The sequence below is a fragment of the Sinohyriopsis cumingii genome, chromosome 5 (genome assembly GCF_028554795.1).
Source record: "Sinohyriopsis cumingii isolate HCF-2022 chromosome 5, ASM2855479v2, whole genome shotgun sequence".
Classification (NCBI taxonomy): Eukaryota; Metazoa; Mollusca; class Bivalvia; order Unionida; family Unionidae; genus Sinohyriopsis; species Sinohyriopsis cumingii.
The window spans coordinates 50,935,086-50,954,044 of record NC_142965.1 but is presented as its reverse complement, the minus strand read 5'-3'; the positions used below and the strand labels follow the sequence as shown (position 1 = coordinate 50,954,044).

The 18,959-nt window shown below is 36.4% G+C and overlaps 1 protein-coding gene across 1 annotated transcript in view; it reads right to left on the bottom strand.

The window, feature by feature from the left end:
• LOC149799149 (deoxyribodipyrimidine photo-lyase-like) overlaps window positions 1-18,959 on the bottom strand; it is a 58,958-nt gene that overhangs the window by 11,645 nt on the left and 28,354 nt on the right. Inside the window, exons 7-8 of the mRNA XM_089958273.1 lie at window positions 12,646-12,767; window positions 4,887-5,046 (exon numbers count right to left, since the gene is read on the bottom strand). Of these exons, the coding sequence (XP_089814399.1) occupies window positions 4,887-5,046; window positions 12,646-12,767 (282 nt within the window). The remainder of the gene's footprint in view (window positions 1-4,886; window positions 5,047-12,645; window positions 12,768-18,959) is intronic.

Sequence of the window (18,959 nt, the reverse complement as noted above, 5' to 3'; positions counted from 1 at the left end):
TCCAGCCTTAATCAACCCATGGCAAATGGTTGGTGTCATAATTTTACTCCAGGCAGTTACAACCCATTTGCAAACTTCCATGTGCATATGGTTGCTCATACGAAATTATGTTACGGTTTGTCTGGGATAAAAGCGGCTGCAGGGTTTTCTAAATAGTTTTTACACATTTAATACATTTCTGAAGGGTATATGCAAGAACAGGTTATAGCCATGGGCAGGGCAAATGCGTGAAAATATAGTAAAGATTAATGCTTATGACTTATGACAGCACAATTTTTTAAATATGGTTTAAAATCCCAATTCTTTCTTGCACTCTATGCTAAACAATGAGGAATACTTTGGCCTGAGAGGCAAACAAGATTGTGCGTGTGTGTGCATATTTGTGTGATTTGGATTTTTAATGTGCATTTAACAATTTTTCAGTCATATCACTACGATATCTGCAGTGTGGCAGTTTATGGTGATGTCTAGCAATGGGGCATCATGCCGCAGACATGTAGCATGATGTCCCATCCAGTCACATTATCCTGACACCAGGCCGACCAGTCCTAACACTAACCTCTTAATGCTGAGCACAAAGTGAGGCAGCTATTAGTACCATTTTTATAAGTCTTTGTTATGACTTAGCTGGGGTTCAAACCCAGAACCTCCCACACCTGAGGCAGACTTTGTAATCACTTAGGCCACTGGAGCAGTCAGAAGAAACAAGACCATACAAACCTTTTGCAGATTCATAGGTCTCAGAAATGCTTAATCACTCATATCTGGATCCAATTTTTTTATCTGGGATGCAGAAGTCACTTACACAGGGGTCCTCTGTACGCATGCAATAGCTGGATGGCAAATTCAAAGGCTTTCCAGTCCAGTCCTGCTGCTGAGTGGGAAATTAAGTTGATCAATTGATCATTTTAGCTGTGCTGATATTTACAATTAGAGAATTCAGTGGCTGAAAAACCTCCAAGATTGACATGTTGCCACTGTAAGAGTACATCAAAAGAATATGACACAATAGCTGGGTGGTAAGTTCAAAGACTTTGACTAGCTGCTGAGTGGTGGAAAAATATGCTGATATTTACAATGACTGAATTCAGAGGCAGAAAGATCCAGTGATGTACAATTGTATAAGAGTATATAAAATGAACAACTTTAAGTTTCGTTATTGTGTTCATATCCAAGTGTAGCCAAATAAGTAATGCATGTGACCTTGAAAACAAGATACAATGAAACTGACAAAATGCTGTTTACAAATTTGGATAAGTATTTTGGGGTTAAACAGCAAATCGATGAAGATTGTAAGGAGATTCAGAAGAGTGCTAAAGTTGCAAGACTGATAGTTCACTTGGAACACTAGCCAAATGTAAGAAAGCATGTGATGCCTTGCTTAGTGCTTAGAATAAGACCTTTCCTTGGCCTGACATAATTCAGTCTCACTCTAATGGACAAACAAGAGCTATATATCAGTGGTATAAAGAATTTAGAAAATTAAACTCAATGGCAACCACTGGTTCTTCTCATCTGGAAATTTAGCTACTTCAGATATGCCCAATATGCTCTGGTAGGGGAATGCAACTTTTGCTGGTGGGACTCCTATTTTTTTATAAAAAAAACTCCTAGTTTTAAAATCATAGCGAGACCTCTGTCGTTCATTTTACTAAAAATGAAATCTTCTGGAAGAAAATGTGTGTAATATAATAGTAAGAATAATGCTGTTTCTTGATTCATATTTTAATCATCTTTGAGTATACTCACCTTTTGCAATTAATGTTCAATGGCATTTTACTTTTCTTACGGGTGATGTTCATCTATTCTCTATTATTACGAAAGTGACATAAACTTTGTGATACAGCATTTAACAAATATTGGTATTTTATACCTATAAAATAAATTTTGCAGTTGTTGTGAAATAATTTTGTTCTGTTATTTGTTTTATATCAGAGTACAAGACTATAAGTGTACCCAAAAAACAGGGACTAACTACATATCCTGCCAAAGATGTCTGAGCTGAAAGATAATGTAAGCTATTCAGTTCATCTCTACAAATTATACAAATTACAATTCTGAAGCTCTGCCAAAAGAGCTAACATAGCTATGAGGTACTGAACTTGTATATTAAATATATATTTCACTCAGATCACCTACAAGTGTGTTGCAACACATATTTATTTTGGTGGCAAGAATTGTTACCTGAGGAGGAAACTTCATGCAGCTCAAGAACTGATATCTGAGGAGGAATCTACACACAGCACAAGAACTGATATCTAAGTAGGTAACTACACACAGCTCAAGAAGTGGAATCTTGAGAGGAAACAACACACCTCAATAACTGATACATGAGGAGTAAACTACACACAGCTCAATAATTGTTATCTGAGGAGGAATTACACACAGGTCAAGAAATTTTATCTGAGGAGGAAATTTCACACAACTCAATAACTGGAATCTGAGAAGGAATCACAGAGGTCAAGAACTGTTCTCTGAGGAGGAAACTGCACACAGCTCAAGAAGTGGTACCTGAGGAAGAATCACACACAGCTCAATAACTGTTATCTGAGGAGTAAACTACACACAGCTCAATAATTGTTATCTGTGGAGTAAACTACACACAGCTCAATAATTGATATCTGATGTTGAAGCTACAGGTAACTCAATAAATGATATCTGATGTGGGAGCTACAGGTAACTCAATAATTGATATCTGATGTGAAAGCTGAAGGTAACTAAATAACTGATATCTGATGTGAAAGCTAAAGGTAACTCAATAATTGGTATATTATGTGGAAGCTACAGGTAACTCAAGCATATAATATACAATGTAATTCAAAACAACTATCAGCACTACCTCTAGACAACACTAACACAAGAAAACCAAAGATATGATAGACAACATTGTAACTACCAAAAACCATCAGATATACAACACTTAATTAAAGACAACCAACAGCACACAATAGACAATGCTGTAAATCAAGACAACCAACAACACACAATGGACAATGCTGTAAATCAAGACAACCAACAGCACACAACAGACAATGCTGTAAATCAAGACAACCAACAACACACAATAGACAATGCTGTAAATCAAGACAACCAACAGCACACAACAGACAATGCTGTAAATCAAGACAACCAACAGCACACAATATACAATGTTGCAAATCACGAAAACCATGGACAAAAATGTACATCACGAAAACTACAAGCATATGCTACACAACACTGTTAACTCAAGAAAACTATCATGTGATAGACAACACTGTAAATCATAAGAACCATCATCATGTGAAAGATAACACCACCTCAGAAAACCATCCGCATATGATAGACAACAATAACTTGAGAAAATCATTAGTATATCATCGACAAGGTACATAATTAAAAACAAACATTAGCATATAATAGACAACACTGTAAATATGAAAACCATCAGCATGTTTCAGACAAAACTGTATATCATGAAAACCAAAAGCATGTGATAGACAACACTGTAAATCAGGGGTCTCAAACATGTGGTTTGCATGCAGCATGCCAAGCCATATCCTGTGGCCCACAAAATGATTGGTGTCACAAGGTGTCATAAGAGATAACAAAGGTGGTGCAGCCCTTACACCATCGAAAATGACCTCAAGTGGCCCTGTGGGTGGTTTGAGTTCGATACCCCTGCTGTTAATCGTGAAAACCATCAGCATGTGATAGATAACACTAACTCATTAAATATCAGCATGTGATAGACAACATTGTAAATCATGAAAACCATCAACATGTTTCAAACAAAACTTTAAATCATGAAAACCACAAGTGTGTGATAGACAACACTAACTCATTAAATATCAGCATGTGATAGACGACATTGCAAATCATGAAAACCATCAACATGTTTCACACAATGCTGTAAATCATGAAAACTACAAGTGTGTGATAGACAACACTAACTCATTAAACCATAAACATGTGATAACCAACGCTAACTCATAAAACCATCACCATGTGACAAACAACACTGTAACTCAAGGAAACCACTATCATGTGATAGACAATGCTAACTCATTAAACCATAAGTATGTTTCAGACAACACTGAAAATCATGAAAACCATCAGCATGTGACAGACAACACTGTACCTCAAGAAAAGCATTATCATGTGATAGATCACACTAACTCCAAAAACCATCAGCATGTGACAGACAACACTAAATTCATTAAACCATCAGCATGTGACAGACAACACTAACTCAAGGAAACCATCAGCATGTGATAGCCAACACTGTAACAAATGAAAACTAACAACATATGACAGACAGCAGTCAAATTGTAAAGGTTGACAGGTCAGCATTTGTACCCAGGACGTGTATCTTCCTGCAGGATTGGGTAGGTAAAATAGGCCCAGTGAAATCTGCTGCATATTGCAAGAAGCTTCTAATTTAGGTATAGCTTGCATTATCTGTTTATCATCAGCAGCATCTGGTATGATGCTTTACTTATTTATTCCATTCACTCATTTATTCATTCATACCCACCTACCTACCTACGATAGGCAAACCTAATTTTAGAAAGTTTGATAAACCCTGATCTTACTTATAGTGAAACTCTAAAATCTGGCTCTTAACAACTCTTAAGGTGTACATACCAACATTAAGGCGTACATACCAACATTAAGGTGTACATAGCAACACTAAGGTATAAATACCAACACTAAGGTGTACATACCAACACTAAGGTGTACATAGCAACACTAAGGTGTACATACCAACATTAAGGTGTACATACCAACATTAAGGCGTACATACCAACATTAAGGTGTACATAGCAACACTAAGGTGTACATACCAACATTAAGGTGTACATACCAACATTAAGGTGTACATACCAACATTAAGGTGTACATACCAACATATCCATTTGGATCACGTCCATCTAAGCTGTACTTATCATTCAGATAGATGGATATTTCTAAAGCTTCCTGAGGTGTTTTGGTCCATTCCAAGATTTTCTTGGCCCAGTACATTCGAAGGAATCCATGCATCTTCCCCTCCAAAACCATCTGAATCTGTGAACATATATTTCTCTTGTTAATTTTTAAGTGGTAGAATTCATTATTGTTAGCAGACTATACCCAACTGATCATGAAAAAAAAGTATAAAATGTTATAAAACAAGTGGCCCAAGTAGTCCTGTTATTGCTCACCAATAGAAACACAACCCTGGCAACAAACTCAACATAAGATTCTCTCATAATTATGTGAACATCTTGCTCATAACAGAACTTCTTGAACAGTTGTTGTTGTTGTTGTTGTGGGGTTTAACGCCATTTTTCAGCATATGATAGGCTATATACATGGCGGGCAGTATTAATGGTGGAGGAAGAACCCGGGAAAACGCCGGGCAGAACCACCGACCCACGAGAAGCTACTGGCAAGCTTTCTCACACACCCACATTGGCCGAATCCTAGACTCAAACCCACACAGACAGAGGTGAGATGGCAGTGATCCGTGACGGAGGAACTCCTTGAACAGACACACAGAACTATTAAAAAAAGCCTGATCAAAATCTGATCATACTCAAATAGACTTGATATCATGTTGGCAGGCTCTGCCAATCAGATGTAAAATCATCGAATTCCAATGCATGGATCCCAATCATAACTGTAGTCCATTGAGATCTTGATCATATAATGTAAACCAAGTTATCAAGTTTGATCAAAATCTTATCAAACATAGTCTTTAGAATGGTTTTTAAAAAAACCAATTAATCTGGGCAATCAAATGCAAGATAACCTCATTAGTAAACACAGGTCTCACTCATAATAAAACTCTCAAAATTGGGTAAGAGTAGAAAAAGCTCAGTGAATCAAGATCATAGCATCATATATGCATAGGTTTCATGAACACCTTGATGACATAAGCCTATTTACCATGTTTGAGAAAATTTGGTCAAAAATGAGCAGCTAGAGTGTTGAGTGCTGTCAGTCAATCAGTGCAAGATCACACCATTAATATGTAAAGATCTCACTCGTAATTGTACTTATTCTACAGTTTGACAACATAAGCAGGGATCGTCCTGGGCTTCGCCAATGTCGCAAATTGCGATTTTTTTTCCTTACTGGCGACAAAAATATTCCATCTGGCGATTTTTTTGGTGACATACTTTATGGTTATTTAATTTGTACATACAATCATGGATTTGGACTGAATAAATTTAAAGCCAGAACGAAAGGAAGCCACAAACTTGACTAAGCAATGCATTGGAATCAATCTGTTACACAAACGATCCTTTGTTCTTATTGACAACCCTATCTTTACAGTGCATTGTTACATCATAATCTGCTTACGCTGACATCTGGGCTGAGTACTGTATGCTGCAATACAGTCAATCATGCTACCGCACTATACCTACAACTGACCGACTTCTGAAGACGCGAATAGAACAGATACAATTAATTGTATGGCTAATCCTTCTGGGTTTTTTTATACATATACCAATACAATAGTTTTGCTGAACCTTCATAGAAAACTGATAACCTTTGAAGTACCGACTACTGTGTATAAATACAAAGCAAATGGAAAAAATCTCAATCACAATTACATCTGTCGCCAATGCAGCATTTTACTCATTGATCTTTTCCCTTTGCCATCAGTCCCGTGTTACGGCTGCAGAGACTTAAACTCCGCAACAAGAAATAGCAAAAAAAAAAAACAGTTTTGCATAATTAATAATAATTATTTATTTCTCAAAACACAGGAGTGAAAGAATCCCTAAATTGGGTGTGAATTTAGGCTTATATATATGGTCCAATATTGCCAGGTGTTGACTCGTGTAAGTTTCATTCGTGGGAATGGAGATCCTATTTTTCTTGTCGAGAAAATTTATACAGCATTCAGTGATCATTCTTGGGATTTAGGAAGCAATTCGCTACAAGCTTTGTGAAGCTAGCCATAAAGGGGGAGGGGGGGGCTGCTGAGAGACTACTGGTGTCACCTGTCAGCACTGAGGACTGTGAACGTGGATTCAGTAAGATGAACCTCATAAAAACTGACATCAGAAATAAGCTCTGCATCTCATCTCTCGAGAATTTAATGAGAATCAGCATGTACAGATGTGAAAAATTAGACTTTGAAACTGCATTCAACAAGTGGGCAGCCCTAAAATCACGACGGATCTTCATGTAACACTTTGTAACATTTTGTTAATGCTTGTTGTAATTAAAGTATTAACTAATCCATCTTTTGTAATTTTCATTGCCTGTTACATTGATAGACTAAATTAACACTTGGAAAAATGTACACTACTTTTTTTGGCGACACTTTTTGAAAATTTGCGACAAAATATTGAGGTTGGCGATTTTTTGGGCGACAGCTTTTTAAAAGCCAGGACCATCCCTGCATAAGCCAACATATTAAGTTTAATAAAAACTGGTACTGAAATACAGTCCATTGATTAATAACAAGATCAGTTTATCAAATGTCAGGTCACCATATTACAATGTATAGATCTCTGTCATTATCAAATTGGTGCCATATCTAGGAGTTAGGCCCACATTCCAAGTTTGATCAATTACCAGATGGGAAATATGGGCCTGAGTGTCAACAAGCTCAACCAATTTCATCAGTATGCAAGCATCTCATTCTATTATATCAAACTCATCTGAAATCTTGATATTGGCAAGCCAATTTTCGAAGTCTGATCGATTATCAGATGGGAAATATGGGCCAGAGTGTTAACAAGCTCAACCAATTTCATCACTAAGCAAACATCTCATTCTTTATTTAACTCATCTGAAAGCTTGATTACAGCAAGCACTGTTTCCAAATTTGATTAAAAAAATCAGACCAGACAGAAGACCTCCAAAGTGGAAACATGCATTTATTTATGGATACACGACATTCAATGTGCTGAATCATAACTCATTTGGCCTTGGGGCTTTAAGCCCATATTCCAAATCTGATCCATAATCTCACAAAGAATATGGGCCAGTGTGGCTAAACCAATTAGATGCAAATCACCTCTTGTATACACAAGGATCTTGCTGTTTATCAAACCAGTTTGAGATCTTGATTGATACAAGTCCATGTTATGAGTTTAATTTAAAGTGAATCCGATGTAAGACCTGACGAGTGGAAACGAGCACTTATTGATATGGGTCATATCATAACTCACCTGGTCTTATGGTAAGGCAAGTTGAAAGTATTGAACACCCAACAATTATAAAATATTTACACCCTACAATTACCTTCTATTGGCATTGCTGTTACTATACATATGTCAAAGTCACAGAATACTGTATGCTAAAAATAGAACACATTTTACCTAGCTGATTCCATACCAACAGCATGCCTATGAAATTTCAAGCAGTTAGTATATATTCAGTTCAATGTAAATTTTGAAAATATTACTTTTCTTGTATATATCCATTATCCATGAAAAGGTTTTAGAGCACTGTCTTATCATATAACTGTAAAATTATGTTTCACTTAAAAAAATTGTATATGCTTTTTAAAAAGCATGAAAGAATTCATTCACCACCTTGTAAATGTATGTATGAACTCTGACCTCGACAAACTAAAAAAGTACAGGTTTCTTGTCCCTCTCTGTATCACTTAATTATTCGAACTTGATACATTATCAAAATCAATGCTGCCTACATCAACATTGGAGCCAATATCTGACATACAGAAACCTTCATTGTCATAACTCTCATCATCTGTACTCTAGAAACTGTCAAACGAAGTCCATGATTTTCCTTTTAATTAGCGAGAATCTGACCCAGTTACTATTTGTGAAAAGATGACATTATCTTAAACAGTACTATGTGATGTGACATACTGACTATTTTTCTTGATGCTTATAGTTTCTAATAGGGGGCATTCCCCTCTGATGGTGCAACGAAAACCACCTCAAACATGCCAATGTTTACTGCAGACACTAAACTGTGCTTGCATGGCGATAGTACACATTCAAACAGATATCAAATGTAGGCATGCACACAAAACTGAATGAAAACATTGAAATACACTTCCAGTGAAATGCAGTAGAGGTGTCCAAAAGTGTTAATGTGAGGAAAAGGCCTAATACTGTCTGTAGTAGCCCTTATCGATATAGCGATGAATGAAGTAAAAATGTTACAATTACAGAATTAACATATCTTCTTATGTATATAACATGTGACCAATAGTAATCGGCATACATGAAAATATGTTGTTGCATAATGGAAACATGCACATAATTTTTGCTAAATAAGTGGCAAAAGAGTGTAATCTGGGTTTAGAAAGTGTAACCTATATATTACATGCCTTATTTGAAGTAAACTGTATGAAAAATATACATTTATTTTTGCTATAAACCAGGATCTGCAGCAGGTCAAAAGGTCAAACATTTTGGCAAAAATGGGCAAAATCCATGTGGATTAGAACCAGAATACAAACACAAAACATAGTGACAAATTATTTATACTCAACACTCAACTACTCCAAATGTCTAACTTCCACTGAATGATTGTGAAGTCCACATATTCTTTTGTGCTCAATCCAAGTGATGTATTACATAACTCTCATATTCTTTTCAATTTTGTAAAGTGGCATTTATTTGTCCTATTTCTGATTGGACATGTTTTTAACTTTAAGATCCACCTGCTCTAAAACTTTTCATTCACAAGACACACCATAAAATCTTGTTTTGCTAAACATCTGGCACCCATTTTCTTTAAAGGTACAGACTGGTCTGCTACCTAACTTGATTATCAATATATTGTTGTTGTTGTAGGGTTTAATGTCATTTTTCAGCCCCAGATAGGCTATACATGGCGGCCAGTATAAATGGCGGAGGAAGAACCAGAGAAAACCCCGGAAAGAATCAACGACCCACAGGAAGGTACTGACAAGCTTTCTCACATACCTACATTGGCCAAACCCAAGACATGAATCCATGCAGACAGAGGTGAGATGGCAGTGATACGTAACAGCAAGTGCTTTAGACCACTCGGCCACTCAGGGCACTGATTATCAATATAACTAATCTGCAAGACAATCTTTGAAAATAAAGAAACCTATGTTTTCATGGAAATGGGCATGGCTTTACAATGAGATCAGGGTATGAGTATGGGTTTACAGAGACATCAGGGGATGGGTTTACAGAGATGCCAGATCATGGCTTTACACTGAGATGCCAGGGCATGGGTTTATACTGATATGCCAGGGCATGGCTTTACACTGAGATGCCAGGGCTTGGGTTTACACTGAGATGACAGGGCATGGGTTTGCACTGAAAACCAGGGCATAGATTTATACTGAGATGCCAGGGCATGGGTTTATACAGAGATGTCAAGGCATGGGTTTACACTGAGAAGCCACAGCATGGGTTTACACTGCGATGCCAGGGCATGGGTTTGTACAGAGATGCCAAGGCATGGGTTTACACTGAGAAGCCGCGGCATGGGTTTACACTGCAATGCCAGGGCATGAGTTTACATTGATATGCAAACCCATGAGAATGCTTCTCAGGAATCCTAGCATAATTTTTCTGGAATTAAGGCCACACATCCAAAACTGATGAAACATTCTTAATAAAGTAACAAACTTCTAAACAAATTTATTGCATCTTCATATAAGCTTATAAATAGCTGTATCAAGTCAATAACAAGTATGGTCCAATGAGGAAAACTATTCATTCCACCAGTCCATGCCATGAAGTACCTTGACATTTTTGGCAAAACAATAAAAGTTAGCTTTCTTGATGAATTATCTCCATCTTTCATCGATTTTGTTCTTTTTATTTTCTCCATCTCTGCCAATATTTTTCATCTATTACAATCGAATCAACTGGTTTCTTGAAATTTACTTTGCTTTTACATTGACCAGGAGCTGAAAATAAGGCCCTGGAAACACTCGGTCCTGAAAAGTGGCATGTCCTAGACTTTTTGTGGCAGGTCCTCAAACTATAGTCCGTGGTCGTCTGCCTGTATTTATCTATTTTCTATTTTCTGACACATTTTAAGTGAAATGTTTTGATCATACACTTGGTACTTTACTGACTGTTACCATTTTTTAAAACAACTGTTATACAGTTAGACATGAAAAAACTGAATTTCTAAAGCTCTTATTGTTGTTGCTGTAGTTGTTGTTGTTGGGTTTAACGCCATTTTTCAGCACACTATAGGCGATACATGGCGGCCAGTATTAATGGTGGAGGAAGAACCCGGAAAAATCCCAGAAAGAACCACCGACCCATGAGAAGCTACTGGCAAGATTTCTTACATACCCACATTGGCTGAATCAGAGACTCGAAAAAACTCTTATTGTTGTTGTTCGTCGAAAAGACTCTTACTGAATCATCATAGCAGGCACATGCATTTATTTATGTAGGCAGCAAAGAAATGCTAATAAGAAAACCCACTTTACTTCTGCAATTTGAAAACATAATGTAACTAACTCATGTTGTTTGAAAACCGTGGCCCCTTCCCCACCATTTCAATTCTCATTATCCAATCAGCATGCTCAGCCAATGATAACATACATCAACATAAAGAAGATGTTTCAGATTTGTTTGCCATGTATGATTTAAATACTTTTAATTACTTATCATTTAATAACCATTTTCAAGCAAAGTTTCCCTGTTGCTTCTACTTGTATCAAATATGACAGCTACACTTCCAGTGTGTCACACACTTCTGATTTGTAGTTATTATCTTTAAAAGTTCTGAGTAAACAATTATCACCAACCAGAACTAACCCTAGTTTATTCACTATGACACACTGGAATTATTGGCATTCAAGCTCAATAGAAATAGATACAAAGCAACAGAGTACTTAAATCATTCATGGGGAACAAGTGTATGTTTTTATTCCGAATGTGCAAACAAGATAAAAAAATTAACACAGATTCCAAACCACATGAGTTTTAGTCCCCTTGTTATTTTTGAAAAAGGAGAGTGGGTGTTTTTAATGAATTTCATTTTTCAAACAAAGAAACAAGTGTCTGTGTCTGCAGCTCGAGCCCAACAGACAGCTGATGTTACACGCAGGATGGGACGTTACTGACAAGGAGGTAACATATACTGATAACGACGAAGTGATGAACGACGAAGACGAATAATAATTTTGCGTCTACATGAGGCACAATGGGATGGATTTTGTTGTTAGTCATCTTCAGTCGCATACTCTGACTTGTTCTAGACAACATTTTCCTTCTACAAGGAAATTGAACTATTTCTTCTATTTTACATAAGAGTCATGCCTTCCAAATTCAACTGAAGACTATGGAAATGATAATGTTTTAAAAGAATTGATGCAGTGCAAAACAAAGGGCACAGTGACCAAAATCAGCCCAGAACCTGATCAAATGGAGCAGGCTGAAATGGCCTTAAAGGTGGAAGAAAAAAATAAATCACTGACACCCAACAGTTAGTCTGTTTGAAAGAACAGGATGAGAACAGGATATAAACAGATAATAGGTCTATGTTTGTCTCTAATCTGTATTCCATAAATACAACCAATATGTCAAGGCTTACAACACCATCTACTGAGAGCCTTTCTAAAGATTATTAAGGCCACTAAGTTTATGTGTGTGTATTGATAATGTTATCATGAATCATTTCGATACATGGCACAGGTGCATCCTTTCACCCCTAATTATTATATACACATGAAAACATTACCTGTGCAGAATTCCAGAGGTCATCATGGGTCTTGGCCTTCTCCAACTGTTCTCTGGTGTACAGGTAAGGCCGCTTGTCCTTTTCATGGTCCTTCAGGGTCTTCCGGGCCCAATCATATGCACCTGGGCACAAAAAAATAGCTTATCGTGACTTGCCCAAAGTTTAAGGAACAGAATTGGGAATGGAAATGCAAACAGATTTTCTACCTAATTCTGACCCTAAATCAATATGACTCGTCCCATATACCTTAAGTTCAAGCCTTCCACAAACTTTGTTCAAGATATGTTGTCTTCGTGTTATTATCTGACCAATCAGAATGCTCTTTACAATGATTGTCAAATAATATATGGAACAAATACTATTACAAGTGTTGTACATTGTACAGTTAAATTATTGTGGAATGGGGTTAGCTTATCTAAAAACCAGATCTAACATGATTTAATTAAAAAAAAGGAAAACATCAAGGAAAATTGGATTCAGTCAAGGAAAAATGAGGAATTCTGCTTTCAAAAAATAATAATCAGATATATAGTTATTATAAGCTGATTTGTTTTCTCTGTTAACTTTACATTGTCAGAATCGTGCAATATTTTATGATACTGCACACCTTCATACTGCACACACGTGTGCCCAATAGTGTATTAGAAACTACTTTGTAAACAAATCATGTACACTCGTGTAGCAGACACTTTACGTTTTGGTTGATTAAATTTGTTTCTGAATGAACTAAAGCAGATGTTTTGTGGACTGCCACATTTTGTAGAAATGACAAAAATACCAAAATCTATTCATTCCAGATCAAATGGAAAAGTTGTTGCAATGCACATTCATTCACAATATGACTCCAAATTTCAATTTTAAGTAGACCAAAATGCCATTTTCTTTTGAAAGGTATGTCTAGCATGTAACTAAGTTCAAATTTATCTGGGTGGAGTTAAGTGCGTATCAATAATGTTGTTGGTGTGTAATGATGAATCTGCGCTTGTGTATTTAGTTTGGAATACAGCATACATTCAGTTACTTTGTTTCCTGAAATGTATTTTTGTTTACATAATTTAGCCTTAGGTAGAATAAGAAAATGAGCATATAATAAAAAGGTTACTGCATTTGTATGGGAAAATACAAACTCGTTTTGTCAGATGGATATACTGCACTCCCAAGGTTGTGCAGTATTTCCATCCGAAAAACTTGTTCATATTTTCCCATACAAAAGCAGTAATTTATAATTACTTGACACTTTTTGGTCACTAAATTGGTCAATGTGAGACAAAAATAGAATCATTACTCTGGATCCTGGAACAATATATGACATTCTTCTATCCAAATATACATATTTATTGAGTAGAATTTCAAAGGAACAATTGGCATGGCTCCTGCAAAATATTTTATTTTGACAGATCTATTTATTAATATTTGGGGAAATTATCACTATCGTAATATTAACACACTATTTAGGGAAATTGTTCCAAGCATAACATTGACAGATTTTCAAAACTACAAAAGAATGCAGCATGAATTATTGAAAACCATTTGATGCACCAAGCAAACCTCTCTTCCATGAACTGAAATGACTAGATTGATCTAGATGAAAGGACTTAAGTGTACATGTCTCTTCAAAGAACTTCTCTGCAATATCTAGTTATATCATGAATCCTTAATCTGTTATCAGTAATAAATACTGGTTCGACCCCTTTCATTGGATTCATTAGGCGGTAGCAGCAAGCCGCAAGTTTATCCCTCATTTGCCACTTATTTCTGAGCAAGCTATTTTATTATTTAGGAAAATGTATTTACACAGCATTTCTGTCACCGATCATAACATTGCCACATTTGCAATCCTCTCACTTAAGATCATCATTTTATATATAAAAAAACTGTTATATCATTGGAGATATCTGTTTAAATTTCCCTTGCACCTTCTGGCTGTAGGCATCGGATCTGTCTTTTACATCAAAACCAACAAGATTCTCTCAAGTTTGTCAAGAGAATCAACACTCAACCTGCACCAAAGCTTTGATTTGATAAATTCTGGTACGAAAATCTGTCCACACACTCCACACTTGCCACTGGAAGTATCTGTGAAATTTCTATCAAATAAATCACATTCAGGTATGTCCTTTCATTGTAATGAGCTTGGTCAGTTGCTGACATTCCTCTATAATTGTAATCCTCTTGAGTTGTTTTACATAATGTACCAGAGAATCCCTAACTCATTACTTTATTAGCACTGATGTGACTCTTCTCTCCTGGTTGACTGGGGGGGCCACGAGTGGCTGAGTGGTCTAAAGCGCTCTCTGTTACGGATCACTGCCATCTCACCTCTGTCTGCGTCGGGTTCGAATCTAGGATTCGGCCAATGTGGGTATGTGAGAAAGCTTGCCAGTAGCTTCTCATGGGTCAGTGGATCTTCCCGGGGTTTACCCGGGTTCTTCCTCCACCATTAATATTGGCCGCCATGCATAGCCTATCGTGTGCTGAAAGATGGCATTAAACCCCATAAAAACAAAAAACAAAATCTTGGTTGACTGTAATGAGCAATCAGTGGACTCCAGATGATCATAACCATGCTATTGTTATGTCCTTTATATTTCAGGAAAAGTGTGCAGCAAAAACACACTGAATGCATTCAAATCATAAAGCCAAGAATCTATTAAACACATCTGCATGAATAATCCATATACACAGTTAAACTTTGGATTGTAAGTCATTGTTGTGAGACAAGCACTACAGTTCGATCCTTTTCAAGTGACCAATGTTGCACGTGGCTGTGCAAAAACATTCTGCAGAAGAACGAAAAATGGCATGTATCTCTTAAGTCCACAACTTAGAGATTTCACAAATCACCAACATGTTGGTTTATGGCACTCTATGGCAAATCCTGTCAATAAATAACCGCTACGGGTAAAAGCTTTCATACTTTATGACATGGTGATTAGTGCTATCTCAAGCAGTGAAAATGTAATTACTGTCTCAACGAAATAGGTATAAGCCTACCAGTTTAAAATAAATAATTAAGAATAAGAAACATGCATCTTTACGAAGAAGCTGTTTTTTTTAAATCTATGATACTAATGTTCCCTAAGGATTAAGCTGCCTTTCTTTGGCTAGCTGACTGTGAGCAGTATAGCCTTCAGACACAGAGACACCTTTAATGATTGCCTGAGCAAGAAACATGTAAACTAGACAAAGTTACCTTTGAATTAACTTTACTTAGCAAGATCTTTACAAAGAGCCTGACAAAGAAATGATCTGTAAAAATAGATATAATGACCTCTGAATTTTACATCGTTAGGGTGTGTATTTGAGTTTAATGTATACACAAATGAAAGTCAATCTGATACAATGATTTTTGGGATATTCTATGACCAATCTCATTGTTTTGAGTCTGTGCCAGTTAAAAGGTGAAATGAGACATGAACACATGAATGCACATACACACAAACTTGAAAGCAGCAACTTTCAATCTCTGTGAGACACTCCTGTATAGGTATGGATGTGATATTGGTAATACTACAGTAAATGATTTAGTTACTAGGATATTTGTTATATTTTCATGCAAAGTAAAGTGTGTGTGAGTCTGTGATTTGGATTTTTAACTTAACATTTTTCCAGTCATATCGATACAATGTCTGCAGTGTGGCAGTTTAAAGTGATGTCTAGTACAGCGGCATCATGTCGGAGACATGGAGCATGATGTCCCACCCAGTCGCATTATCCTGACATCAGGATGACATGTCCTAACACTAACCTCTAAATGCTGAGTGCCAAGCAAGGCAGATGTTAGTACCATATTTATAAGTCTTTGATATGACTCGGCCCCGGTTTAAACCTGAACCTCCTGCATCTGAGGTGGATACTCTAACCACTTAGGCCATTGGAACAGTCCATGCAAAATAAAACAAACAGTGAAATGACTATGACAAGCAATGCATTATATCAGATGGAGCAGCACGAAATGTCCAAAAAGGTCACTACCAACCAGCAGGTCACCTGTTTCAAAGTAATTTGCTTATTCTGTCAAGGATGAGAATGGCATGAAAGCAGTTTATAAATCAAAGTCTGTCTGCAATCTGTTACACAACTCTTCAGCATACTGGAATATGACCAATATGTCCACACATCCGAAATGGCATCAAACTAACACTGTCATTCCTTCTAAAGATAACAAGACCTTCAAAATGATATGTTTAATGATCACGTACTGTATCATAGATCATGCACGGAATTAAGTATCAATGTGTGGCCCAAGCACATCACTCCTATTTTTTACTTTCAAATATTAACCTAATCGTTAAAGCAGTGTGAATTTTTTTTTAAGAAGTGGATCCTCTCTCAATATCAGCTGTTTGTAAATGCAACAACCCACTACAATTTCTTAAAGTTCTAATAAAATTGAGAAATGGTCTTCAGAATATCAACAAAAAAAATTATCCACGATTTATGCATTCTGTTCCTTATCCACGATTCATGGATGCTATTCCTTATCCACAATTCATGCATGATGTTCCTTATCCACGATTTATGCATGCTGTTCCTTATCCATGATTTATGCATGCTGTTCCTTATCCACAACTCATATATGCTGCTCCTTATCCACAATTCATGCATGATGTTCCCTATTCACAATTTATGCATGCTGTTCCTTATCCATGATTTATGCATGCTGTTCCTTATCCACAATTCATATATGCTGCTCCTTATCCACAATTCATGTATGCTGTTCCTAAGTTATTTCTATCCAAGGCATTACACTTTTTGCATCGCTTAAATAACTAAGTACCAATTATTTAAGTATCACTGCTTCCTGCATCATCTACAGTGTCTGAACATCAGACCTTCCGTCTCCACTAGTTTTGCCCTTAGCAGACAATTTTTCCTCACCCTCTCTTATTAAAGAAATTCACTGCCATTAAACTCTAGAAATTTCCATTATGGCAGATCAATGGATCAATCTGCTATGCACCTCAATGACTCAATTTAACAGAAGCCCCTTGACAGTTCTGAAAAACTGATCTCAATCACAAAGGTGCCTGCATTTAATTTTACCTAATTATAGATTGATTGCGATGGACAAAAGAAAAAAAGATGATGATATGACAAACCTTTCCATTTCTGAACTTTCAAAAATCATCATGCACTGGCAGACCTGCCAACCCTGATGAGTCCGTCTCAGTAAGGCAGTTGATTTTTTTCCATAAGATTGACCCGTTTTCAGTAAGGTGTAACAAAATATCGAATAAATGCCATTGTAAAGCTGGAAAACATAATTAAAAGTTTGATGCAGCGATAATACACATTATGTTCAACAGAAAATGTTATAAAGTACACGCAGACTTTATTTACCACTAGTACAGTTGCACAAACTTTAGTTCCAAACCCTATGGAGCTCAAAGGCTTGTTGCTATCTCTCAACCTGACATAATTCTTGGAAATTCTTTTATCATTACACATGATGACGGCAATCATATCTCCCATCACGAGACATACTCAAATTGGCATGTGATGTCCTATAAACGTAACTGTGTCCTTTCTAGCTTTTATTCACAAGAATCTGAATACTCCTTTTTATTCTTCTGTGTTGATTATTAACACTTTTCAAGAAGCTTATTTTCCCTTTCATCTCAAACATGCATTGCTTTCTGGACGCCATTTAAAATTTTTTAGATAATCAACAGTTTTGACCACTCAGACACTTCACATGAACAAATAGGTGAAGTTTAAAGTGTCTGGGGTACTGTTGTAAAGTTAGTCTGGTTCCCTGACTAATTTCACTAATTCTAAGATGAAATCCGGATCCAAATCAAACAGGGACGAACTAATTATCCGGATTGTTCAGCAACGATCATTTTTCTGTAGTTTTTGCTTGTATCCCTCGAGTCCGCATTTTAAGGGTAATTTTTATAAGACTTACATCAAAATCAAAACAGTTGGCAGGTCTGCCATGGGTACAACAATGATGGGAACCATGGATAATATGTGTGATCTTTCCCATCTGATTTTGACTACTGATCATTTCTGCAAAAAACCCATGATCCAGAGGGCATTTATTGAGGCAAGTGCATTATTTTATAAAGCGGAATATCGTTTGCGTACTAAACCATGAATATAAGTGGTTTGACATATATGAATTTGAAATGTCCCAAATGTAAAACACGCGAGTCCTTTACGTTACATATTTGTGAACCATAAATTTTACATACACATCTCAGGATTCTGATACACATATCAGTTGTATTTCATATGTGATTCATAACGTATGGTATGTTTAAAGCATGCGTTGCTACAAACGTTGATCATGTTGAGCATATATATTT